This window comes from Cylas formicarius, unplaced genomic scaffold (assembly GCF_029955315.1).
Source record: "Cylas formicarius isolate icCylForm1 unplaced genomic scaffold, icCylForm1.1 PGA_scaffold_7__23_contigs__length_41026272, whole genome shotgun sequence".
NCBI lineage: Eukaryota > Metazoa > Arthropoda > Insecta > Coleoptera > Brentidae > Cylas > Cylas formicarius.
In genome coordinates, this window is record NW_026844352.1 from 4,826,854 (window position 1) to 4,853,985 (window position 27,132).

Consider the following 27,132-nt stretch of genomic DNA (forward strand, 5'->3'; position numbering starts at 1 on the left):
GCTTGTTTTGGCTGGAAGAAATTCAATTCAATTCAATATTCCGTAGATTTGGATTATGGGGATGTGCAGGGCAGTTATCTAAGAGAAGTATTATTTTCCTCCCCTTTAATTCTGGATCCCATTTCCGTATCTCCTCTTCAAAAATTTGCGATGTCATCCATGCAGACTAGTTTGCCTTGTAAGTGACCGGCAAATGCTTGATGTCCTTAAAACATCGTGGGTTAGTTGATTTTCCAATCACGACTAGCCTTCTTTTTTCTCTGCCACTCATATTGGCTGCTACTAACACTGTTATACGTTCTTTAGAAAATTTTTCACACACGCTTCGAAATTTAAGAGTTGTATCTGGCGTCATTTTGTAAAAATTACCAGTTTCGTCAGCATTGAAAATGTCGTCAACAGGGTGCAATTCTGCTAGTTTTAGCCACGTCTTCTCCGGTCAATCATTAGTGACATTTCTGTCGACATTACGGGCTTCGTCAATTATCTGTCTATAATTTATACCATGTCTCTGTTTGAATTTCCCCAGCCATCCTTCTGAAGCCTTGAAATCGATAATGCCAAGCTGTTCAGCACACTTTTCTGCTTTTAGTTTTACGATGGCTACATTTTTAAGACCTTGTTGTTGGAATCACTGCAACATTGCCCGATCCAAATCTTCAAATTTTGGCAGAACTGCTTGCCGCTTCAGCTTGAATGATTTTTTCTTTCCACTTTCAAATCGTGGATACAGTCAACGGTGTAAGTCCGTATCGACGTCCCACGTCACTTTTCTTTTTCCCCGTTCTATTTCCCGAATTAAAGCAACTTTATCATCTACAGATAAAATTTCGCTTACTCACCATGCTCGCCGTATTCACTAAGTCAAATTAGAACTGATTGAAACAATGAGAGTATTAACATAAGGGAATTAACAAAATCGCTTGTTATGAGAAAAACACTTAGGACGACCAGGTTCTCGGTAATTAGATTATTAGGGTAAGGAATTCTTAGAAGGTAAGAGACTCTATTAATTCAAGTCGACCTACATTCCTTACTTTGTTTTTTTCTTCGGGTATGGAGAGTAAGAAATTCGTAATATAGAGTGGATTAATATATAGCTTTGTATGGAGACCTAATAGTACAACAAATTTTGTTCGTAATATAGAGTTTTACGTTATACAGGGTTTCGCTATAGGGAGTTTTCACTGTATTTCAAAAAGTAAAAATATTAGGCATATACAGTTTTATATAAAATTGCCTTAATTTTTAATCCTAAATACGACAAGATTATAAAAAAAATGTTTTTGGAAATTTTTTTAATTTCATTTTGAATCTTATTTTTCGCGTACCCTGTATCATTACGTTAAAACTTACTCGAGCGAAACAATAAATGCTTCCGAATGAATAATTTGTTGCATGAAAAATTAGAAATGTTGGGCTTAGGTACGCAAAATATGTTTAGAATTTTGTACAGAATTCAAAAACCAAGTAATATACCAGGCGTTCCATTTAAAATAAGAAAGTTGATACTTCGTATTTAACTTTTGACTCCACCCAATATAGTTTCTGAGACGTGCGATGTAAAAATTCCTATTTTTTGTCCGTCTAGCGTCGAACAAAAACTCAGCATGGGCCAAGGGACGTGTTACAACATTGCCGAGGCCCAGGCCATAATGGCCGAGCTAAGGAACATCCAAAAGTCGCTGTCGTCTGGCGAAAAAGAGAAAGCGGAATTGATGCAGTCGCTGGCCAAACTCAAGGACGATCTGACGAGGTTGCAATTGTCCGAAAGCTCCCCCGACGTTTCCACGCTCAGCCTGCCCCAAGAGAAGCTGAGTACCGCGTCTCAGACGGATCTGTCTTGCGAACTGGTGCCGATTGGTACGCGACTGGCGGAAATGGCGAAGATGAGGCTAGAGTACGACGAGGCCAGGAAAAAGGTGCAGCACATCCAGCAGAAGCTGGCCGATCTGGAAGAAAAAGTGCAGCCCGGCCAGGTGGAGTCGGACAAGGACCGGCTGCTGTTGTTCCAGGAGAAGGAGCAGCTGTTGCGGGAGTTGCGCAGCATCACGCCGCGCATGCGCTCGAAGGAGGAGATGAGCGATATCCAGCAGGAGTGCAAGAGGCTCGAGCAAGATCTAAACAAAGCTTTGGAGATGTCGAACAAGGCGATCGCGGACCGGCTCAGGCTGCACGAGGAGAAACAGTTGCTGCTGCAGCAGCTGAAGGACGGGCTGAAACTGATGACGCAGCTGGAGTCGCAGCTGAAAACGCTCTCGGCGAGCACGTTGTCGGTGAGCAGCAGTTCGAGCCTGGGTTCGTTGTCGACCACCAGTAGCAAGGGTTCGTTGAGTTCGGGCCTTAGTTTCACGGATATTTACGGAGGTCCTCAATGTTCCGGTCCCGTCAACACCGAGAAACCGATAGACATGGTGGATTTGCACAGGAGAGTGGAGCGATTGCTGAAAAATAACGACGGTCCCCATATACCGTCGCCGGGACGCTCTCAGCCCTCCTTATCCCCAAGGAGTTCCCTCTCGTCGGTATCGCCTCCCGTTTCGCCGATGTACGAGAACCTGCCGTGCCTGTTGCCTCCTCCCACTTATGAACAGGTCGAGAGAGATAGGAAACTGCAGTCGGATCCCGGCCAACTGGACGAAAGACTATTGGAGGTCAGACTGTCGAGTACCGGGAGTAACGAGTACATCAACTATAGCCCGCAGAGGATGCCGGTGCCTAGCTTGTCGCCCCTCACCGACCTGCTCGAGGCGCAAGTTAGTAACATGTCCCAGGGCTCGGGTCTCGGACGACCGAGTCGCTACTCGTACGAGAGTTCGGGCGACGTTCCGCTGTCTCCTATTTCGGAGACCCCGCCTCCGATCGTCGACAACGACGAGCTGCTCCAGGTAAGAATTAGATTCTAACAGAAGTGATTTTCGTTGAAACCATACGAGATGTGTTCGAAAAGTAAAGTGACTCTTTTAATTGGGCGTAAACGTTACGTTGGTATACCTCAACCAAAAATATAGTGCTTTTATAACCGACCTTGCCTACTGTTTATTGCTCCAAAACCGTGGCCCCTTATAGAACACCCTGCCGAGCAGACCTTTACCCAAGCATCGTAAACCTATACGATCGCTCCTAAATCCGTAAAGTACTGAGTAAAGAAGATCCTTTACCCGTTCAACCACCAATGACAATAAAAATATCTAAAAATAGAATTAATTCTCGTATCCCAAATAAATTTGTCGATTTTCCAAGTGTTAATTCCGTCAGCTATTGTGAACAGAAAGCAGCTGAAGGAGAACTTCCAAAATATATTTTTTATAATAATTTTGACATATTTTGCATATATGAAACTTGGTTAAATAAAAACATTTCGAGCAATTGTTTCAATATTTCTGGATATAATTCCTTAATGACAGGTAGGGCAGATCCGGGAGGCGGGGTAGTGCTTTATTTTAAAAAATATCTTTATTACAAAAAAGAAAACTTAGAAATCCATAATCTTGCATACTCCTCAGTATCTTTTAATAAAAAAAAAGAATCTTGTTGTCTTATAAGTATCTATCGACCACCATTAAGTAACGCTTGAACTTTGTTAGATGCTTGAGAAGGAAATCTTGGTTTAGTCCCAATTCCATATAGTCCAGGAGCCCTGGACCTTTTTTCAAAATGATAAGCAACAAGCTAATTCTTTGGAAATCGTTTTATTTCATCAAGACGCCCAACCTTTTCCTCTACGAAGATCGTTGTATCAGGTAGCTATAACTATACACGCAGGTATAAAATCATGTCAATTTAGTTATCATACCAAAATGATCAGTAACAGTTTTTAGCTAAATCTATATATATATATATATATATATATATATATATATATATATATATATATATATATATATATATATATATATATATATATATATATATATATATATATATATATATATATATATATATATATATATATATATATATATATATATATATATATATATATATATATATATATATATATATATATATATATATATATATATATATATATATATATATATATATATATATATATATATATATATATATATATATATATATATATATATATATATATATATATATATATATATATATATATATATATATATATATATATTATTATATAATTTTTATAAATAAATGATCACATTGTCCTACAAATAAACTGATAGGATTTTTCAGTCCTACACTGTAAAGTTGTTGTACAGTGTTGTTGTGAGTAGATTCGTTTTAATAAGACGCCAAACTATTATTTTGAGAAAAGTTGCAAAACAGATAGCTGAAAGAATGAGTATCAAATCATGTCAAATTGATTATTATATAAAAGTGATCAGCAACAGCTTATTTTTTAACTAAGTTTTGAGATAATCAGATAAATAATCTAAAACAACATTTGTCCTACAAATAAAATGGTAGGTTTTTCAGTCGTACACTGGAAAATTTCGAAAATTGCCCCTAACTTAAACGTAGTTACATGTACATATGTGTATATTCGAATATACGTGTATAAGGATACATACACATACGTATATCAAATGGGCGGTATATATTCGCATCAACGCGCATGTGCGCCACATACCAAAGTAGTATCCAGCACACGCATACAACATACATTGTGCATTGAAAAGTTTTCTTTACTTGGCTTGTCAACACGTGTTAATGAATTTTCTTTTATAACATTTAATTGTGAAAGTGATCATGGAGTGTTTTCTTTGTAATATACTCCGTGATAAACCTAATTTTCGTGAAAAAAGAGAGACGAGAAAAAAATTTACTAAAGACTTTTATCTCGCTTGTAAAAAGTATCCAAATGTTCGAAAGCATCATAACCATAAATATAATGACCTGACCTGACCATTGGGATGACGATGTAATAGGCCACCACTCTTGTTGTTACAAGGAGTTCAGAGTAAAAGCTAAATATTTATGTTATGAAAGGTAAGTTTATGCTTTATTTTTGAAGTAAATGTAAAATGAAAATGTTGAATTTTTTTTATTTTTGTTTTGTCATTTAAGTGAAAAGAAAAAATAGTCAAATGAGTGATTGTTTTATGAATAACGACATATTTTTTTCATAATTTTCATGGATTAAAAACTTTTGATAATGACAATTAATATTCATAAAAAATATGAAAAAAAATAAATGTTGATTTCTTAAATTATAAATAATAATGAAACAACTTAATTAAACTCATTTGTATAAAACCGCATCATAGATAATGACTGTAGGAATATTTTAAGAGCAAAAAAAAAGTTTATCGCTCACCTAAATTTATAGGTTAGAACGTAATTTGGAGGTTAAGCAGGAATAATGTTCAAGAGTCGAACTTGCAACCTATTTTTTGTCGGACTAGCGAAATCTACCTATTTTTATGTAGGACATTAATTGATTTAGATAGAAAATGTCATAAAGTTTCACACAGTTGCTGATGAATAACGTATTATCGTGAGGTCAACAACTTTAAAGTGTAGGACTGAAAAATCCTACCAGTTTATTTGTAGGACAATGTGATCATTTGTTTATAAAAATTATTAGCAAGCTACAGTAAAAATTTAGCATGTTGCTCATCACTTTTTATAAATAAATAATAGATACAACTTTGAGGGGGTGGCCACCCTATACTAAACCCATTTGTTGGTAGGCCAAATTTAATTTCAAATTATATATTTCAATATCTATAGATTTAGCTAAAAACTAAATTGTTGCTGATCATTTTGGTATGGTAACTAAATTGACATGATTTTACACCTGCGTGTATAGTTAGCTACCTGATACAACAATTTTCGTAGAGGAAAAGGTTGGGCGTCTTGATGAAATGAAACGATTTCCAAAGAATTAGCTTGTTGCTTATCATTTTGAAAAAAGGTCCAGGGCTCCCGGACTAATAAGACATACGTTCGCCAAAATTATCGATCGCGCTTGGTCGCTTGTGACGTAGCGAAGTCCTCTAACGGTTTTCGTGTATTCTGTCAATGCATTTGAAGGCATATTAAACCGTTGTATTTTGTGTTTTTTGAACAGTTAAAATAATTTAAACTAGCGAGTAGTGCGCTTATGTTTGTGTTAATTGTATTTCTGTAAAAAAAACTTGGACAAAACAGTGTTTTTAAGCTTTAATAAATATTTAAAAATTGTATGTGTTTGAGTGGCGAGAATTGAGAAAAACAGTATTTTAACCTTAAACAAAAACTCAAAAGTTTTGTGTTTGTGCTGCTTATTAGCGGTGTTATTAGTTAGGAGGTAAGCTCAAAATATTACACATAATAATAATAATATAATAAATAAAAATAATAAGTTACATAAAAAAATAGTTAGGTATGCCCGGAACGAGATGTGCCATGTATGGGTGCCATAACAACTATTTTGATGAAAAAGCAAGTTCTCGAAAATGTAGTTTTCATCGCTTTGCCAAAGGGAAAGATCTAGTATCCCAAACTAATCGGGACGAGTGGATAGTTCGATGTAGAAGAGAGGACAAACTTAATCCAGAGAAAAGCTATGTCTGCTCAGTTCATTTTACTGAAAATGATTACGAAAGAGACTTACAAAATGAGTTATTAGGTTTTTTTTGTCTTGAGCAACACATTAAATTCACCACAAAATTTAAATTTTAGGTTTACCTTTAAAAAAGATTCTTAAAAAAAAATGCTGTTTCCACCCTGTTATTATTTAACCGGAAGTCACCAACAGAAGCAGGATTATCTAGATCAAAAAGACTTCATTCCAAAAATGCCAAAAAAGAAACTCAGCAGGTATTGTCTGAGCTTTCAGCAAAAACACCGAATGTCACAAGTGAAATTCTAGAGAAAAATTAATCTCTAGAACCCATGCCAGAACCCCGGCGGGAACCCATCTGATTGTGATTCGTTTCGAAAAGGGCAAGGGGTGGTAAAAAACTTAGCAAAAAAAAAATTTAAGCAGAAAATGAATTACCATTTAGTATAGTTAGAGATTTTTGTAACCTGAGAACGATAATTCGTATGAACTTCAGAAATTTAAAAGCAAAATATAACGTTAGTCTAAAAATTAAATTTTTGCAAGATGATAAATGCAGAAAAAAATTAGAACGTGTGGTAAAATTGGAATATAAAAATTTAAACATACATAGTAATATGTATTTTTTATATTATGTACATACGAGGGTACATATAAATACATAAATAGTGGTTATGTATGCCTAATATATTTTTTGTTTTTTAATATGCTCTTTAATATATCCAAAAATAGGGATTTCTAGTTTATAAGTATTTGTTGATATTTGTATATTTCAAATGATAGAATGCCGTAAAACACAAAGTTTTACAAGTAAATCGTTTTGTTCGCTAGTTTTATGTATTTATGTGTAACAATATTTAATTGAGACCCTACCCTACGCTACTTTCCAATAATTATTAAATAAGTACTAAAACTTTGATTATTTTTTATTTGATTGATTATTCAAACAAAATTCTATATTAGCTACTCAAAATACTCGAAAGTCCATCAAAACTTGGGTCAGTTTCAGATTATTTCCATGCAACGCGCCAATACAGGACTTCACCTACGTCACAGCGAGCGAGAGTTTTCGCATTGCGCTTGCGGACAGATTTGGTGGATTAGGCAGTCCTATAAGGTTTACGATTCTTGACCCTTACCCGTAACGATTCCAGGACCGTTCTAGGAATTTATCTACCCACACTAACAAGCGGGATATAAGTATCTTTATCGCCTAGCAATTCTTGAAACATCTACATAAAAAAATTAGTACGAAGCAATAATTTATTACTTTCTATTTCGTTATTTTTCTACATAGTAGCATTATTAATATACAAAATATTAAATATATCTAATAATAATAATAATAAAATATCAGTCACTTAAAAAATCGTCATTTTCTTCTGTTTCTTTTCTTTTTTCTTTTTCACAGTTAGACCAGCTTTGTACTGATATTTTAGCACCCTCTTGCCGAATTACAGTGTAGTAGTAGTGCAGTGTTATTTCTTCTTATATGCGATTTCAACTCGGGCCAAATCATCTCAAGATTTCATTTCCGTTTTGTTGTGGTATCGAATCGATTTTGCAGTATTTATTCAAATGTTTTATTTTTAATCATTCCAGAAGTTATTTTTTCGCGTAGAGCTCTTCAAAATATAAATCATTTTCGTACAGAAATTCTTTAATTTCTTCTTCATTTGAAGAAATATTTGGATTTTTTCTTAATTGGGCCGAATGATACGAGGCATTATCCAACACAATAACATTTGTAGACTCAGCATCAAGAATTATTATGCGTTTTCTATGTGAAGACACACTTGTTACTGTTATCACACCATCCTTCTTTTACTGTGTCGTCAATGTCGAACAACGTTTCATCTAAATGCATTGCGAAATTCTTTGAGATTTCATTAACACTTGACGTTTATTAATTTTTCGGAACTGAAAATCGATTTTCTTCAAAAAAGTACGCAACCACGCTTTGGCACAACTAATGTTTTATTCTGTCAGTACTTTTTTTAGCAGTTCTTCTAGAGTTAAAACGCTATTCTCTTTATAAGCGTCGTAGATTGTTCGAAGTTTCAGCATCTTCTCTCATTTTCCCCTTGATTATCCCAGTTGCAACAATTTTTCTTAAAGTTGACTTCGGAACTTTGGTCATATCACTTGTTTTTATTGCCGCTCCCACTTTCAAAACAATTTGTTTAGCATCCGAAGACAGATAGGTCCGTTTTTTATTTGCTGAGGTAGTTCGTCTTCTAAATTGTCATCACCACTTTGTCTTCAAATTATGCGTTGTTTTCCATATTTTCTTCTAACAGGGGAACATCTGCTTCTTTCCATGGTCTCCACATTTTAAACTGTTAAAAAACAGGAACCTTTAAAAAATATTTGTATATATATATATATATATATATATATATATATATATATATATATATATATATATATATATATATATATATATATATATATATATATATATATATACGGACATATTGTAATTTAGATTAAACTCTTGATTAAACTGATGTTAAAATAATCGCTTCTACTTATTCGAAAATACCCCGCAGCATCAATGCTTAATCAAATTTAAAACGGTCCATTTCTTTCACATAAAAATTTCAAATTTCAACAAATATTTGTTACGGTCCATCTTAATGCAGAATAAACATCTGTTGGAATCGGTTTTACCACGGTCTTGCAGTTAAGATGCTATAAAATACTTAAAACACTATATTTTTGGTCGTACAATACCCATGTCCCTAACATATGTTCACAGCTTCAGCTGGTTTGCACGTAAACTAACCAAAACTCGAGAAACTCACGGAAGCAAAGAAGTTTGGTACGATTGAGGAGAAAAATCGTTGGAAGAACTCAACACATACCAGAAATGAATAAATAAATACTTTTTTTGATAAAACTTAACAGTCACCTTAGTTTTTCAACACACCTCGTATAGCTAGTCGATCATGCAGTGACCCATTGAATTTAAGTTGGTAAAGTGCATTCTAAGAAATTGTGAATTAGTTACCCATATACGAGGGCAGCGCCAAAATTTCCCGGCCTGAATACGAAAGAAACAAAATAGAGTAACAATTTTTTATTATTTTTCAATATAATCCCCTTTAACTTCAATACATTTATTACATCTCTTTATTAACAACTCAGTCCCTTTAGAAAAATATTCTTTTGGTTTGTCTGCAAAATGAGCTAAAACAGCCTCTTTTAACTCAACTTCGTCGTTAAACCGCCGTCCACGTAAGTCCTTTTTCAAATTTCCAAGCAAATAATAGTCGCTGGGGGCCATATCTGGACTATAGGGACAGTGGTATTAGTTTCTTTAAAATCTGTCAAAAGAATTATTTCACAATCCCAAAAGATCGTGGCCATCACCTTTTTTGTTGACTGGCAGACTCTGAATTTTCTTGGAGGTGCTTCGCCCTTACGACGCCACTCCATTGATTATTTTTTCGATAGAGGGTCATAATAAAGAACCATAGTTTCATCTTCCGTCACAATAGTTTCTATCACAGGCTTCGGTTCCGACCCACAGAGGTCCAAAAAAGACGGCGCACACGCGAGACGGCGTTGTTTTTAAATGGCCGAAAGGTTTTTAGGAACCCATCTTACATTAACCTTATGCATACCTAAATGATCATGCAGGATTCGAAGAACACTTGTATCAGAAAGCTTAGTAATTTCTGAGATTTCCTTGACTTTTAAACGTCGATCACTGATCTTCCACAATCGCAACAATATATTCCGTTATGACCTCCACTGGTCGGCCAGTTCTTGAATCATTTTCAGGGGACTCCTGCCCCATTCGAAAACGTTTTGCCTATTCTTTCACTACAGAATACGAAGGAGAACTTTGGCCGTACACACCATCCAGCCTTTCTTTAATAATTTGAGGTGCTAACCCTTCTTTTTGCAAAAACTTTACTATTTTTTCGAACACGTCTTGTTTAAAATGCTGTCAATAAAAAACTATTTGATGCAAGACTTCAATTTTTTTTTCGCAGCCTGCTAAGATGTATATTTAAAAGAAGACAAAGTTTTATCGTGATACTGGAGCTGCATCTATGTCAGCCCTGGAAATTTTGACGCTAACCTCGTATTTGCATTTTCTTCTACTCCCGTCTGTAAAATACCTTATTAATACCGAGTTCTCTCAGGCGATCAACAGAGTGCACCATAATTTGTCGATTGTCTGGTTCTTTATTGCGCTGGAAGGTCCCATACGGTGCATTTGAACAACTTTACGTCCTCCCAAATCTCTTAATCTCATCGGGTATCCTCCGGGGTTCTCACCCAGGCCCCCTACTATTCAATATGTTTATCAATGACACTACATCACTACAAAATCGCCTAAAACTGAAAAGTTTATGATTCCTCAAATTTCACTGTTCACTGTTTAACTGTTGTTTTATACATTTATATATACAGTTAATAAACGTTTTATTTTTATTAAGGGGCCGAGTTTGTCACGGACTTCTTCGTCTGGCACCAACACCAGGTCGGTGTCAGCGGCGGTCAGCGACGAATCAGTCGCAGGAGATTCAGGCGTGTTCGAAGCGTCTAATAGAAAGCGAGCGTCCGGTATTTTTTACTCCCAGTTGGACGCGGACACCGCACAAGTACAAATTAAGTTAAGATACGTATCGACTGAAGGCATGCTCAACGTAGTCGTAGAAAAGGCCAGGAATTTGAGTGCGCTGTTCATAGCGGACGGATTGCACGTGTGAGTTTTTTTTTGCTTATTTAAGGTGGTTTGCTCTAGCGCTTTGCCTCAGGTGAAAATACAATTGACCCGCTGTATGTGGCTGAGTATAAAGTGACCAGCTATGCTCGTTTACTGAGTTTTGTACTTTTGTTTCGCAAATCGTACTCTTTTCTAATCCTGTACTCTGAATTCATTTGCATAATTTTATACTCATTTGTATTTCTAAAACATTTTTTTAGATTATTTTAATTCAATTTTATTAATTATATATTTAAAATTATTTTGACACGGCTGCCGTGTCCGGCACAATTGAGAGGTCGTATTATGTACCGTGCGTTCAATTTATCTTGATGGCATTTAAATTTTCCGTAACTTTTTCGTTTTTAGAGATATCAATGTAAACAAAAAAAAAACAAAATGTAGGATTAGTAGGCAAGTTTTCTTTCTATCAATTTTCAGACATATAAGCCTACATTTTTTTTACAAAACTTCTGGATTCCTCCTGCGTCTGAAACTGAAAAGCTAAATGGGAGGGCATAAACACCGTCAGTCCTACATTGCTTTTTAATTAAGGAATTAAGTTCGAAACTATCAATTTTTTCCTGTAAGGGGTTTTAATAAGGAAGCTAGATATTCTGCTAGAGAATATGCAGCAAAAACCGACGCAGGAGGAATCCAGAAGTTTTGTAAAAACTATTACAGTAGCCTGTGGAAGTTTCTTTGAAAAATTATAAGCCTACATCATATTTTTTTAAATGGAACACCATGTATGTTATATATGTGTTTAATACAATATCTTATTCCAATTACAAAGATGTAGCACACTTTATATTTTAGTCCACTCGTTTTTGACAAATCGGCAAAAATAGGAAATTTTTATAAAATTTCATAGAGTGCCCCGACTGACAAATTAAAATATGTGTATGTTTGACATATTAGTATACAACGTGGATGGTTGAATTATTGTCTAAGTCATTATCGTTAAAAGGGTTTTTCGCGAATTTAGTATCCTTGAAAGGAGTGATATGCTTGAAGTATATAAAAGTGGAACAGTATATTAGACTTTATCCAGAGCGCCGAGATTCTTCAAAAGCTTCTTCAAGGCTGGCAAAGAAGTTTACAGAAAACGATAACGTATTAAATGCTAAAAAGGTTTGTCGGAATTATAATGTTTTAAATAAAAGAAATAAGGCAAACATATTAGGATTCTATGAAGCACATCCAGTTCTGTTACTAGAGTATATGAACAGACAAGTATTTCTCGTAGTTCAATGCATTTAAATTTCGTAAAATTCAAAAACTAAGTGCAGAACAATGTCAAAGGAGTATGCAGTTTTGTTTGGATTTTTTTTATATAGACATAATGAGAATAATAATTTTTTGGAAATCATTCTATGAACTGATGAAAGTTCGTTCAGCACAAGAAAGGGTTGTAATAGACAAAATACGCAATATTGGTCGTTAAATAATCCTAGACAAATACACGAAATAAAAACCCGGGGGTACCAATCAATTAATGTATGGTGTGGTGTCATAGATGGTCATATTTTGGGTCCTATATTTATAGGTCACAAGTTAAATGGAGATCAGTATTTACAACTCTTAGAGCATCAAATAGAACAATGTATTGAAGATTGACCCCAAATATATCAGCGCTGATTTTATGGCAAAAAGACGGTCTCCCTTCTCACAATGTTGTGCAAGTTAAAAATTTTCTTAACATAGAATATCCCAGAGGTTGGATAAGGAACGGCGGAACTATAGATTGGGCAGCCACCAGCATCGACGTAACTTTAACGGATTTTTTCTTATGGGGACACATAAAAAATCACTTGCACAGAACCCCTTGTAATAATGTGGTTGAACTTAGGCAAATGATTTCAGAGTCAATCAGTCAGTTAAGATACGTTATTAAGTGTATGAGTGTACGAGAAATGTGTTCAGGAAAATGGTGGTCACGTACAGTATTGAGAATAGTTAAAGAATTTTTTATTTCAGCGTGTCTAGTCATTTTTAGTGTTTTTGTTCTACTTTAATTTGTAAATATTTATTGTGGTTGCAGTCAGTCAGCAGCACTCTTTGTAATTGTATAAAAATTTCCTATTTGTCAAAAACAAGTAGACTAAAATATAAAGTGTGTTACATCATGATAATCGGAATAAGATACTCTATTAAACACATGTATAATATACATGGTGTTCCATTTAAAAAACTACGATGCAGGCTTATGTGTCAGAAAATTGATAGTGTTTTGTTTTATACGTCACTTGGCTACTAACCCTACATTTTGTTTTTTTTGTTTACCTGGATATCTCTAAAAACAAAAAAGTTACAGGCAATTTTTATTATTATCAAGATAAATAAATCACTCAATAACGGCACACATTGAAACTAAAGTACATAAAACGTCTCATGACACGGCAGCGTCAACAACCAAACTAAAAAGATTTGTTAAAGGGACTACTTTTTAGTTTGTGAGTTTTTTATGAAACTAACTGTACGTCACATAAAAAGAAGGAAAACAGGCAATTAGCGATATATCGAAAGGAAACAAAACTAGAGGAAAAGTACTCGAAAAAAATGAAAAACTCAACAGCTGGAAAGACTATTTTATAGCTTGTTTGTTAATGCGAAAGAGTAGTAAAATTTAAATTTGCAATAACAAGGTTCATTCAACAGGATGGACAACTTAAAGATTATACTATAAATGTGACAGCGAAAGTATTATGGACTCTATAAAACTGACTAAATGGTATAATTGAAACTCCGGGTATACGGATATGTCATACCCGAAATATGTGATATTGGTATTGCCAATTTTATGGCTTAAATTTATAATTACATTGCAGGTAATAAAATAGAAACCATAAAATCGACTCGTGACTAAAGTGTGGTTTCTCAAACATTTTACGTATGCTATATTTTGGTTTTAAGGCAACTTTTAAAAATTAAATGGAATACCCTGCATGCCATTTTGAACATGGACCTCTTGGAAACAATGTCTCGTGGTTTAGGATACATACTTGTTTTTTTTTTGTGCCATGTACATCTCGCAAGTTGGGGATTATCTGTTCGATATTCTAAATTGAATATTAGGGTGTTTAATCGCTGCTCCTATATCGCACCAGTCTCTACTATTCCTTCCAGCCTCTCATCGGAATTTAATTCTATCCTGAAGTGCTAATTTGAGTTTGGCATATCGATAGTCTCGTAAAATACATGACCAAGGTCCACATTTCAAATTTTTAATTTACCAAATTTCTGCCCCATATAGTTACGGGTAACACATTCGCTTGCCATTTTCAAGAATCAACTTTGCCAACAACAACCGGAGAGTATACAATTCTAATTTCAATTAGTAAGACACATGTAGGTCAACTACGTGGCCGTCTACCAGCCACTCTCGAGTCCCTTGACAATCAATACTATGCCTACGGAATATGTCTAAGACCACTAAGTTTCACAGATCAATTTTTTTATGTAACTATCATTCCTCCTTCTCTGCAAGTAGTCTGGTGTAGTAGATTAAGTGATAAAGTGGAAATTGTTCACAAAATTCAAGTTGCGGATCGTTGGACTTTTATTTAAAAGGCGAATTGTGCAAAATAAATAAACGACAAGAGGATCTTTTTTATACGTAAAGAGAATTTGAAACAAGATTGAAACACCTTAGATAAATCGGTTTATATATCGGGCCAATGATCTATCTATCTGTCGGTAGTAATATACAGGGTGCTCCATTTGAAGTAAGCTTTAAATTGGCGAAATTCGTGTAATATTTCAACTCAAGTCGCTTAATTTCTTTTGTCGCTTTCCTATCGGGTCCCGCAACTTACATCCGGATTATTCCATTCCAGGTATATTAGATTAGCGTTACTACCAGCGAACCCACCTCAGACGTGTTGCACGAAAACCGTCAGCGATTTGAGAAAGGCGAATTTCGGAGACGTTTTCAACATCCCCATCGTCGCCAACAAGATATTCACCAAAACGCTGCAGGTTAACGTTTGGAGCAAAAACGAAGGACTTCAGGATATTTGTGTGGTGAGTGTGTGAAATATTTTAATGTTGTAATGTTTTTTCTCCTTAATATTTGCTCGATGTAAATTTGTAAGTAAATAATTCAAAAAGTGCTGTGAAGTTCTGCTTCTACGTAATTCATGCGGGCGACGAGCCAAATAGTCTTTTAAATCCTCTTGGTTCCTTGGTTTAAGGCTAAAAATAAAACAAATTTTTGATACTTCACAATCTTACCTTAGAATTAATATCAAGTTAGTTAATTTTTCAAATATCGTCAACTTAAAAAGATCCTACATCATCTATGACCCATGACTCTAAAATTCCTCGCCTCTACGGACTCCTAAAGATTCACAAACCAGGATTACCCCTTCGACTTATTGTCAGCACCATTGGTTCTCCAACATATTCTCTATTCTCTAGCAAAATACCTAGCTTCCTTATTAAAACCCCTTACAGGGAAAACTGACAGTTTCGTACTTAATTCCTTTCGCTTCACTGAACAATTAAAAAGCTTTACTAAAGTTCCTATTCCTGAGACTCTCACCATCATTTCAGGTATATTAAAGTCCGAGAATCTGGAACCAAACCTTCTCACCTTAATTGAAAAATACTTGCCTGGAACATATTTTTCTTATAACGGTCAAATTTGTGAACAAACTTCGGGAACAGCTCTGGTTTCTCCACTATCGCCGGCCATCGCGAATGTATTTATGGAAACCTTTGAGAAAAAAGCTCTCGACACTTTCCATCTAAAACCATTATGGAAACGGAACGTCGATGATACTTTTGTTATTTGGCCTCATGGTCAGGAATCCCTAGTAGATTTTCTTCATTGAATTAGAAACTAACAACAACCTCCCATTCTTAGATATTCTTATCAATAGGAAATCAGACCTAACATTGGGTCATTGTGTTTACAAAAAAACCTACGCACACAGACTGATACCTTAATACATTGTCACATGAACCATCCAGCCTAAAAATCATCGGTTATCAACTCTCTTGTTTACAGAGCCGTAAAACTATCTTAGCCCCGAGTCATTGAACCCAGAATTAAAACATCTTACCTCTTATTCTTCACTATAATAATTTCCACATTAAAAATATTAAGCGTTCCATTACAAAGTACACTTCACAACCTTCCAATAGCAATGAAGCCCAAAGCAATCCCGTACTTGGCACTGTTGTCCTTCCTTATATTTAAAATATCACTGACCACATATCAAAAGTTCTAAATAAATATAACGTCCATCAAGGAGAAAATTCCATCCATTTGAGATGCCAGGAGTTTACATAAGCGGCAAACAATCATTGGAGAGACCAGACTTAAAATATCATCGTTCATAAAATTTTATTGGATTAAACTAAAATTCTTGCATTGCATTGTATTATTGTACCAATGAAAAATCCGGGAGTCTATAGAAATCTATAAGCAACCTAACAATCTTTACCTGTCACCAATATAGGACTGAATTATCCGAGACGGTGTTTATGCCCCTCATTTAGCTCGCGCCCCCCTCAAAACGATATAAAAGCAGGTACAGAGTAAAATGCGAGCCAGTTTCAGTGAAGCTCTGAAGAAGCCAACAGGATGATTGGCGAAACGTTAGCTAGTCCGAGTCAACAAAAGCCGAGAGGAATGCAGAAGTTAGGACAAATTAAATATAACCCACTCAAAACAGTCAGTTCCTTGCTAAAGTTTTAAAGAGTCTCCGTGTTTACTTGCTTGGCCCTCTGTTACATGTTACATGTAAAAGTGATTTTCACTAGCATTATTCCAGACCACGTTAAAATTGCCGTTGTGAGTTTTATTTACAAAAATAGTGACGCTAAACGTGATGTAAGTAGCTATCTATCCTATAAGTGTAATTAATAACCTTGCAAAATTTTTGTAAAAATGCCTAAGGGAGACTAACAGTTTTTATCCGTACTTTACGAATTCCCCCCGTGGCAGAAGCATAAATATTAATAGATTTTACAAGAAATTTTTAGAATATGGACCCGAAAAACTTATGAAAAATTTACTTAGATATGTATATGTAAATGTTTGTTAATGCCCTAGTTTTCTTTCTATAGCCCGGTAAACACGATGAAATTTCCACACGTATTTTTACGGATTATTTCATAAATAATAAAAATCACCAGCTATTTTTGTTTGTTTGCTAAACAACCATGAAAATTAAAGACTATTATAAAACAAATCAATAAAGAATTTCGTTATTGTTTATTATTTGGGTCAATATGTAATCTAAATTAACCCAAATGTAAGAGAATTTCCCTCGTTTCTATTACATGTATTGTGGTTATGGATTTCTCATATATACCCACAAGTTTTTATATGCGTGGTAAAAACAACAACAAAAGTGTTGTTCATCCTATCAAGATTTAAGCTATAAGATATTTTAGATTCTAATGGTTTTTTATATATTTTTAATAATCGTTGTCCAAATTACCTGCTTGTGGCCAATTTTAAAGAGATACTAATAAAAAACCGATTAGAATTTTTTTGCATCATAGTTTAGGAGATACTCGAGATATTCGAGATACTAATCAGTTTTTTGGTAATATCTTTAATAACCGGTGCCCAGATTCCTTGGAATCTCGAAAACTAAGTGAGATGCGAAAAAAATGGAAAAGATAAAATGTTGTTTTGAAAAATTGGTAATTGGTAAAAAAGTCAGTGGCCCACATTTTTTATCATGGTTTTTGAGATATAAGAAATTGAAGGTTGTTTTTTTTATTAAAATCTTTAATAAGTTTTCCAGATTCCTTGGAATTGCGGCCAGTTTTAAAGATAGTACTAAAAAATCGATTAAATTTTTATGCCGATTAGGTACAACAAATTGATTTTTTTGCATGTTTAATTGCTGACTTGAAAACAAAATTGGTATCAACAATTCAGTGGTGCACATTTTTATTTTCTAGTTTTTGAGATATTAATCAGTTTAAATCATTTATTATGACAAAAAAATGAAGAATTTATAGATACATTTTAGAAATGGACATGACATGGTACTGCCATTTAGCCTATCTATTGTAGGTTCTCCTTGAATGACAAATTACATTATTCAAAAAATATGATGAAGTATGTATGTTCGTGATTAATCACCATAAACAATACGTGACATAAAAAATTGCAATTAAAACACTCATATGCAGAAATACATGTAGAAATTGTATCGTGTCTACCGGACTAAAGAGTTCCGAGACCAGCACTATTCTGGTTACGAATTTCTTTGAAAAAAAACCTTTATTTGTGCTATTTTTTTTTTATTGGAACGTGTTGCCTCAAATTATACTGACGATAACAAACTTTATTAGAGTTGGCCATTTTTCTTTTCACAGGCTACTGATAATTTAAAAACGTAACTACCAACTTAAGATTATTTTTTTTGTTCTGTATTTATTTTTAAGAAAAGATAGCACATTATACAAAGAAACTCCGTTGTTTCAATCGAACTTGCTGACGTTTCGCTAATCATCCTGTTGCCTTCTTCAGACTTCGCATTCTACTCTGTACGTGGTTATATATTGTTTGAGGGGGAGGAGCTAAAGGAAAGGCATGAATATTGTCACATTGAGTCCCGATTAAGGTTGTTTGGTTGGTAGTAAATTTCTATAGATTGTGGGATTTTTCGTTGGTAGAAAAATTGAATAAAAATTTATAGTCAGTTTCGTGGGGGAGGACGCTAAATTGTTATGACTAGAATTCGACGAAACCCTATTTGGGGAAACTCAATGCTTTTTGCTTTCTTCAAGGCTGCCACTTATTGTTAACTAATAACAAATTTAAAAACTGTTTTGAATTGGACATCAAATACCTGCTCACATCCTTTCGAGATTATTCGATGCGATATCTATTTTCAAAACCCAAAAAAAAGTCCTAAGGTTTATCGTAAGTGTATTCAGGGAGTTTAAAATACTGCCTTTCTATATAACAAAAATTAGAGTAAATTTTTTTTTTCTCCTAATGTTTGTTATCACCGTATTGTTGTGCTCTGTCACATATTTTTATTATATAAATTTTGAATGTAGTTTTCTTAATCATTTCTTCCTAATTTTGAGACCTACTTGACGAATTCCATAATAGCCTGATTGTTTTCTAAATATAGGGGATAATAAAGATATTATTATTATTATTATTATTATTATTATTATTATTATTATTATTATTATTATTATTATTATTATTATTACTATGTGCTTGGTGATGTTTTGAATGTAAGTAAGTGGCAAGTGCCGGGTTTTTTTCGAACTTATTGTCTTTGATATCTCTAATGTGGAAGCTATTAGATTGAAGGGCAGATGTAAGATGCTTTAATTCTGGATTTAGTGACTCGGGCTGAGAGTTTTACGGCTCTGTAAACAAGACCATGACCAAATGGGGCCAGATAACGAAAGTATCATCAACGTGGCGTTCCATAATCTATAGAAATCTATAAGCAACCGCGACTCAGGTCTTGAATAATAATAACAATCTTTATTGTTGAATAGACTAACATCCATTTGGAACACAATTTCATCTGGAGAAGTATAAGTATAATTATAATAAGTAGTGAACTATATTCACTGGTAATAGTGAAACATACAATCCATTATAATATTTCAAATTTAAGTTTAATTAATGTGCGACTAAGACAAAAAACGTCCATATCGTTACAGCAGTCATTAAATAATTTCATCAACTGATAGGGAACACCTTTAATCAAAAAATTGGTTCTTGGAGTTACTAGATGAAATACAGGTGATGCCCTTATAGTCCTTGAAGGAACCTAAAAGTTCAGCAGGCTCAGCAACTCAGGGCCAAGGTATGATCTGTTCATAGATTATAAGAAATTGTGGTCTGTGATAGAAAATAATTTTATACCTACCTGTGTTTAATATTCTTTGGTTTGGTATAACACTTAGTTTAAGGTTATTAGTAATCAATCTTATTTCGTGTGTAATACAGCGTGTGTTGAATCGTGTGCGAATTATGCAAAATATGTTCGAGTCTAGTGTATCTCAGGAGATGCTCCCGCCCAAATGTAGATAACACTATTCTATTGAGACCAAGGAAGCCAAAACAATGTTTATTTGACTCTCATTGAAAGTGGCCACATTGACGAAAATTCCAACATCAGCTGTATGAAAAATTGTGATTAATCCCATTTCAGTGAGGAAAAAAAGAAGCGATGCTGACATTTTCTCGAGTGTAGATGAAAGTGATCAAGATATAATACGGCGTAAAAAGAGGTAAAAGAATAACTATTTTGCATGCTGGCTCTAAAGATGATTGGATTCCAAATGGACTTTCTCTGTCTGCGGAAAATATTAAAGATTCTTCTCTGGATTACCATGAAGACACCACCGCTGATTTATTTGAACGTTGGTTTAAAAACAAACTAGTTCCAAACATTCCTCCTAACAGCGTAATTGTAATGGACAATGCACACAGTACACAGTTGAATAAAACCCCTTCCTCATGTGACACAAAAGCAACAATCCAAAACTACATGTATAATAACGACATTTATTTTCACGAAGATTATACCAAAAAGCAATTAGTTGAGGTTCTACAAAGCTTGGACCTGCAAAAGGAATACGTCAGTGATAATTATGCAAAAAATGTAAGGCATACAGTTTTAAGGCTTCCACCTTACCACTGTATATTTAATCACGTCAAACATGTTTGGCATCAACTGAAATCTGCCACTTGTCGTAACAGTGTTTTTCCTCCTCCACAAAGTTGGGCAAATTCTGTTAAACATATACAAAAGCAGAACAATCGTATATCGAATTTAAGTAGGTAATAAAATTAATTTGTAATTTTATTTTAGATTTAAACATAAATACATACATAAATAAATAAATATTGTTTAGTATCTTTCCTAACAAAACCCTAAATAATAAAATTCTAAGCAAAGTACAGACCTGTTCGGCCATATTTCATTCTTACAGTTTTCCCGGGTCTTTCCTTAATTCGTATCACTTAGTCACTTTCTTATATCTATGAACAGACTTTATCTCCTACAGTGAGGGAACGTTAAACAGTAGTAATAAATCACTCTGTGGCAGTCCCTTTTACTTGTCACCAATATCAGCAATACTAAAGAGGAGTCCGGAAGTTTTGTAATCGTTATTATTATAAAAAACTTTTTTCGTTGCCGTTCCAGGGATGCGCCCAGGTGAGTCTGGCCGACTTCAACGTGCAAAGCGCTACGCAGAAATGGTACAACATTTTGTGCCTGCAAGAGGATCCGCGGCTCGCATCGAAGCAGGTGTCCGAGTGGAAGGACAAGCAGAGCGGCAAAGAGGAGAGTTCCGACGACTCGACGATCATCTCGTCGCAGACGTCGACCCTCACGCGAAACCAAGACGCCATCGTGCCGAACGTCAACCTCAACTTCGAAGAGTTGTACAGTTGCCTGAAGCACACGGCCGAATACGAGAGCGACGATAATTCGGACGACTCGGACGACGAGAACATCGACGTAATGGACAAAGACGACGAGAACGCCATCGAATTCCTGGTCAACGAGCGATTAGACGTGGTGCATGAGCATTCCGACGACGACGACGACGACGATAGGTACGTCGACAAACAGACGAACACCGAGTGCGCTTTTTATCCGGAACACGCGAAACAAATGAAACTCGCCGCGGAAGGCGCGACGGAAGAGAAGGGAGCGATCAAAAGGTCCCAGACGTTTTCGCCGAGCGCTCACATCTCGAAGCAGGAGTACATCTGCAAGTTGAATCGTAGCGACAGCGACAGCGCGATGCCTTTATACAGGAAGGGGGGCGGGAAACCGTTCGAAAGGTACGCGATCGAGCGGCGATCTTTGAGATTCAGGAGGCCGTCGTGCTCGACGACGACGCTGGCGACGAGCAAAACGCAGAACCGAGCGCCCCCTACCCCCCGCACCTCGTTAGATCTTGAGCTGGACCTTCGGGCGCAGCACACGCGGCTCGACATGCTGAACTCGGACCTGTCCAGGCTCAGGGAGCTGAAGCAGAGGCTGGAGGAGGCGAAGGAACGCGGCGACACCGGATCGGCCACGTGCCTCCTCGAGAACCAGCAGTTCCAGAACTTGATCGCGCAGGCGGAACGGTCGACGAAAACGCCGGACGAGAAGAAGGTCGAGAAGATGCTGCGGAAGGTGTCGAAGGAGATTTACAAGTTGAGGAAGACGAAAGCGGGAAACGGGAAGCCGGATTTTATTTCGTTCAAGTAAGTCTTTGCGAAAAACCCTTCGAATTTTCCAAATTGATCGCCCATTACGATAATATCCCGTGTAGCATCGACGTTCGTCACGTACAAAGCGTCTAAATCGTGTCAAAGTAATACAGAGCGGTCCAAAAAAAGTTTTCCGCTGTTTAAAAGTACATAACTTGCAAAGTAATTGATGCTGTCCTCTCATTTTGGGAGAAAGTGTATCTTAAAATCCAACTTAAAAATATCACTGTACTTTAGTGTTCCCCATAGGTAAAAATCTGTTTTATACTCATTTGGCCATCGCCGTTCAACCTCATTAATGTTTTCGTATTTCAAATACTACTTCAAAACTGGCTTCCTTTCATCGAATCTACACGATCTGGCGACTGCCATCTGACACAATAAAACAACGCAATGCAACGGCTATTGCCGGAAGTACAAACTTTTTCATTACCAACCTTTAAACCGTGGATACATGCTAAGCGAATGCTGGTTGGTACCAAATACTTTTCTAAGCAATGTCCATAAAATCAATAAAAACGTATAACATTAAAAGTGATTGTTTGCAGTGTGTCGTTTCTCCACTTTATTGTAGGGGTCCTGTGGTTGGATAAAATGATGGTGAAATGAAAGTAGAATTTGATTGCGCGCCTAATATTGCACTTTTGCCGTTTCAGAGAAAAAATGGCTTTCTTCACAAGGACCAATTCAACAGTCCCGTTTTTGCCCAACGAGGAAAGCAGCACATGTAGTACACCGAAGAAGTCGCACAAAGAATTTAGGTCGTATGCGGAAGAAACCGCTAGTATTATCAACGACGAGGAGTCTCGTGAACAGAGGGACGAATCACTATATGCTTATGTCATAGACAGGGTACTCGGGGTCGAAGTCTGAGGTGAAACTGTTGATGAAACAGATGTCATAACGGTTTGTTTCGTGATAGAATGGAACATTTCTATCAGAAACTGGAAAGCCATAGGCGATATTTGTCGGGTGTTTTACGCGCCCTTGGCCATGTTTTATTTTCGACTGATGTGATGTAGTGTGCCTTCAGATCTGATGCTTGTCTTGAAATGTGAAATACTCGAAGTTTCTAATCGGTGCAGAAATCCAAATTCGCCGCTCACCATACAGTGTATTTTTAAATATGAAAATTCAATCGGCAGCACCAGAATTTCTATCGGAACTTTCAAAAATTCCCCTAATGACATAGGGTTTTGCTCTGTCGGCCCTTTTATAGGGCTCGGTGGGCTGTTTAAATGTAGGCAGATTTAACTGCACTTTAAATAATGGCTATAATATATCATACATGATGTACATTTGTTACATAACAGTTTAGTACAATCTTTTTTTAACTTTGTTACCATTTCTCTTATAAATATACTTCTAACAAGAAAAATTGTTCTTAAAAAGTCCAACTTTTTATGAATGATCGTCAAGTTTTCTTTTATGTTCGTAAAGCCATAGTCTTTTACTGTTTTAGAAGTGGACTCGGAAAGAATTTCTAAATAAGCGAAAGACCAAAATTATTTATTACCTCGGCTATATTAGTCGAGCCTATATTTTGTTATAGCGTCTTTACGGTTACTAGTGATTTTTTTTTTACCTGTATTATATGTACATAGTAATTTTAAAGTTGTAAAATAAATATATGGTATGTTTTTTTTAAATAAAAGTATACATTTTAAACTGAGTATATTATATGTTCTAATATTATTTAATAAATCCTGTTTTTAAGAAATTCCTGGTTTTGATTAGAAAATACCAGTAGTTAAGAGACTGAGGGAGCTTATTTAATGGAAGTCCAAGTAATTTTATGGTAATTTATTATGCAATACAAAATACTCCCGTTACCATACCTTCTTCAATAAAACTCTGGTCTAAAGGCCATGAATTTAAAAAATTTTCATTGCGGTCCTATTCAACGAGACTAAGGTATTGTCCTATCCGAAGAATCGTAAATCTAATAGGATTGCCCAAACCCATAAGACATACACGTTCGCCAAAATTATCGATCGCACGTGGTCGCTTGTGACGTAAGCGAAGTCCTCTAACGGTTTTTGCGTATTCTGTCAAGTCATTTGAAGGCGCATTACACCGTTGTATTTTGTGTTTTTTGAAGATAATTTAAATTAATGAGTAGTGCGCTTATGTTTGTGTTAATTGTATTTCTGTAAAAAAAAACTTGGACAAAACAGTGTTTTTAAGCTTTAACAAATACTTTAAAATTGTATGAGCTTGAGTGGCGAGAACTGAGAAAAACAGCTTAAACAAAGACTTAGTTTTGTGTTAGGAGGTAAGCTTAAAATATTACACATAATAATATAGGTAAAGGTAAGAAATACATTTCTTTTACTTTTTTCAGTGGGATAAGTTACATCAAAATTGTGAAAATGTGCGACTTGCTCCGCATCTTCTCTCTAATGTTTCTACTGCTCTTTTACATTATAAGCCAGGAGAAGATAAGAAAATGGCAGAGGATTTGGGAAACTTTATAGGTGATGTTAATTTATGGTACGATATTTTTAATAGCTACGTTCCAAACGGGAGTGTCCCGTCAAAAAATGCCTATGGAATATATTGGAAAAATCAAAATGACCACTTGAAAAAAATGTACGAATTAATTTATAATATGATAATTGTTGGAAAAAGGAACCCAATGGCTTTTGAAAAAGGCATATTAATGTCAATTATTTACATATGAACACATGTTATTATTTACCTACCACCTATAAATAGTTGTTATGTATGCGTAATATATCTTTTGTTTTTTAATATGTTCTTTAATATATCCAAAAACAGGGATTTCTAGTTTATAAGTATTTGTTGATTTTTGTATATTTAAAATGGTAGAATGCCGTAAAACACAAAGTTTTACAAGTAAATCGTTTTGCTCGCTAGTTTTCTGTATTTATGTGTAACAATATTTAATTAATATATGTATTTCAAGATAATAAATATAAACCACACTTGATTGCAATAGTATTATTTTTACCCTACCTGAGACCCTACCCTACTCTGCTTCCCAATAATTATTAAATAGGTACTAAAACGATTTAATGTTGACATTAAATGAAAATAACGAGTGATTATCCAAACAAAATTCTATATTAGCTACTCAAAATACTCAAAGTCCATCAAAACTCGGGTCAGTTTCAGATTATTTCCATGCATTTAGGTAGTAAACCACCTCATTTGGGTTAACTTGCATTATGTTATGGTAATAGAACATAGTTAAGTATTTTATTTCCATCTCCCAACTTATCTATGGTATCTTGGTACATTCCCATTTTTTTTCTATGGGTCTTTCTTATTCGTGTATTTGTGAGAGCGTGTCAGTTTTCGTACCCGAAAATGTCGTAAGTTTTTTATTTTAATTAATCAAAACAATCGCTAACCGTTTTTCATTTTCCATTCCAAAATATGTTTGGATTGCAAGCTGTTTGCAAATGACTGACAGTATTTTCTTATTTTAAGGTCTAAAGTGTCTCGTGATACACTTTACGAATGTGTTAATGCCGTATTGACAAATGCCAAGGATAAAAAAAGAAAGTTTTTGGAGACAGTCGAAATTCAGATCGGTCTGAAAAACTACGATCCGCAGAAGGATAAGCGTTTTAGCGGCACCGTCAAGTATGTAACCCGATTATTAGCAACTTAAAAGCTTTTCAAGCCTTTCCCCTTATTTTATAAGCTTTTAATTTGTTCAATATATTGGGAAGCTGATGCTTATCAGCGGACCTGCACCCAGGGTCTTAAAATAACTGGGAAGACATACCTTAGGTTTACCTAAGGTTGTCGAATAATTTTTTTTTTCATGTATCCCGATTTGTGGTAAGTGGCCTATTACCAGGGATATTAACTGTATAAAAATGAGACTGCTACTTTCTGTTTACTATTCTTGGATTTTTTTTAACAGACTAAAGCACATACCTCGACCAAAAATGCAAGTATGTGTTTTGGGAGATCAACAGCATTGTGATGAAGCTAAGAAGGAAAATGTGCCGTTCATGGACGTGGAAGCTCTGAAAAAGTTGAACAAGAACAAGAAGCTGGTTAAGAAATTGGCAAAGAAATATGATGCATTTTTAGCTTCAGAAGCTTTAATCAAACAAATTCCACGACTGTTGGGTCCTGGATTGAATAAGGCTGGTAAATTTCCGGGTCTTTTATCTCACCAGGAATCAATGACTCAAAAAATTGATGAAGTAAAAGCTACCATCAAATTCCAAATGAAAAAGGTAGGTAAAGTACTCTTATCATCATTGATGGTGCATCATTAAGCCAACAGAGTGTTGTATTAAAAATTCACTCTGTATGGAAAAATGGTGCCACAGAAAACTGCAATTATAACTGCCACTTCAATAATTCATTATTACTGTGGTTTTAACATTTGCATACACATTGAATGTCTGATTGTTTTTATTATTTGTTGTGATTTAAATGATTTTTGTTTTAGGTACTTTGTTTATCAGTAGCTGTTGGTCATGTTGATATGACTCCCGATGAGCTGGTCCAGAATGTACATCTTTCTATCAATTTTTTGGTTTCGCTCTTGAAGAAACATTGGCAAAATGTTAGGTCATTACATGTTAAATCAACCATGGGACCTCCTCAAAGGTTATATTAAGTGACTTTCGTTTGGTTTTTACATACTTGATATGTATAATAAATGTTTCGGTGATAGAA

At 35.1% G+C, this 27,132-nt stretch overlaps 2 protein-coding genes across 3 annotated transcripts in view; both read left to right on the plus strand.

Moving 5' to 3' along the window:
* LOC132704336 (protein kibra) overlaps nucleotides 1-24,165 on the plus strand; it is a 100,127-nt gene extending 75,962 nt beyond the window's left edge. For both annotated transcript variants that reach the window (XM_060674272.1, XM_060674273.1), the window contains 5 exons: nucleotides 1,592-2,888; nucleotides 10,975-11,243; nucleotides 15,083-15,269; nucleotides 21,401-22,458; nucleotides 23,121-24,165. In XM_060674272.1, the coding sequence (XP_060530255.1) occupies nucleotides 1,592-2,888; nucleotides 10,975-11,243; nucleotides 15,083-15,269; nucleotides 21,401-22,458; nucleotides 23,121-23,337 (3,028 nt within the window). In that variant the 3' untranslated portion in view covers nucleotides 23,338-24,165. The remainder of the gene's footprint in view (nucleotides 1-1,591; nucleotides 2,889-10,974; nucleotides 11,244-15,082; nucleotides 15,270-21,400; nucleotides 22,459-23,120) is intronic.
* A 1,519-nt stretch (nucleotides 24,166-25,684) lies between these two features.
* On the plus strand, nucleotides 25,685-27,132 carry LOC132704615 (large ribosomal subunit protein uL1). The gene is made up of 4 exons (XM_060674731.1): nucleotides 25,685-25,802; nucleotides 25,921-26,076; nucleotides 26,363-26,684; nucleotides 26,903-27,132. The coding sequence occupies exons 1-4, from the start codon at nucleotides 25,711-25,713 to the stop codon at nucleotides 27,071-27,073; spliced, it is 741 nt and encodes a 246-aa protein (XP_060530714.1). The 5' UTR covers nucleotides 25,685-25,710; the 3' UTR covers nucleotides 27,074-27,132.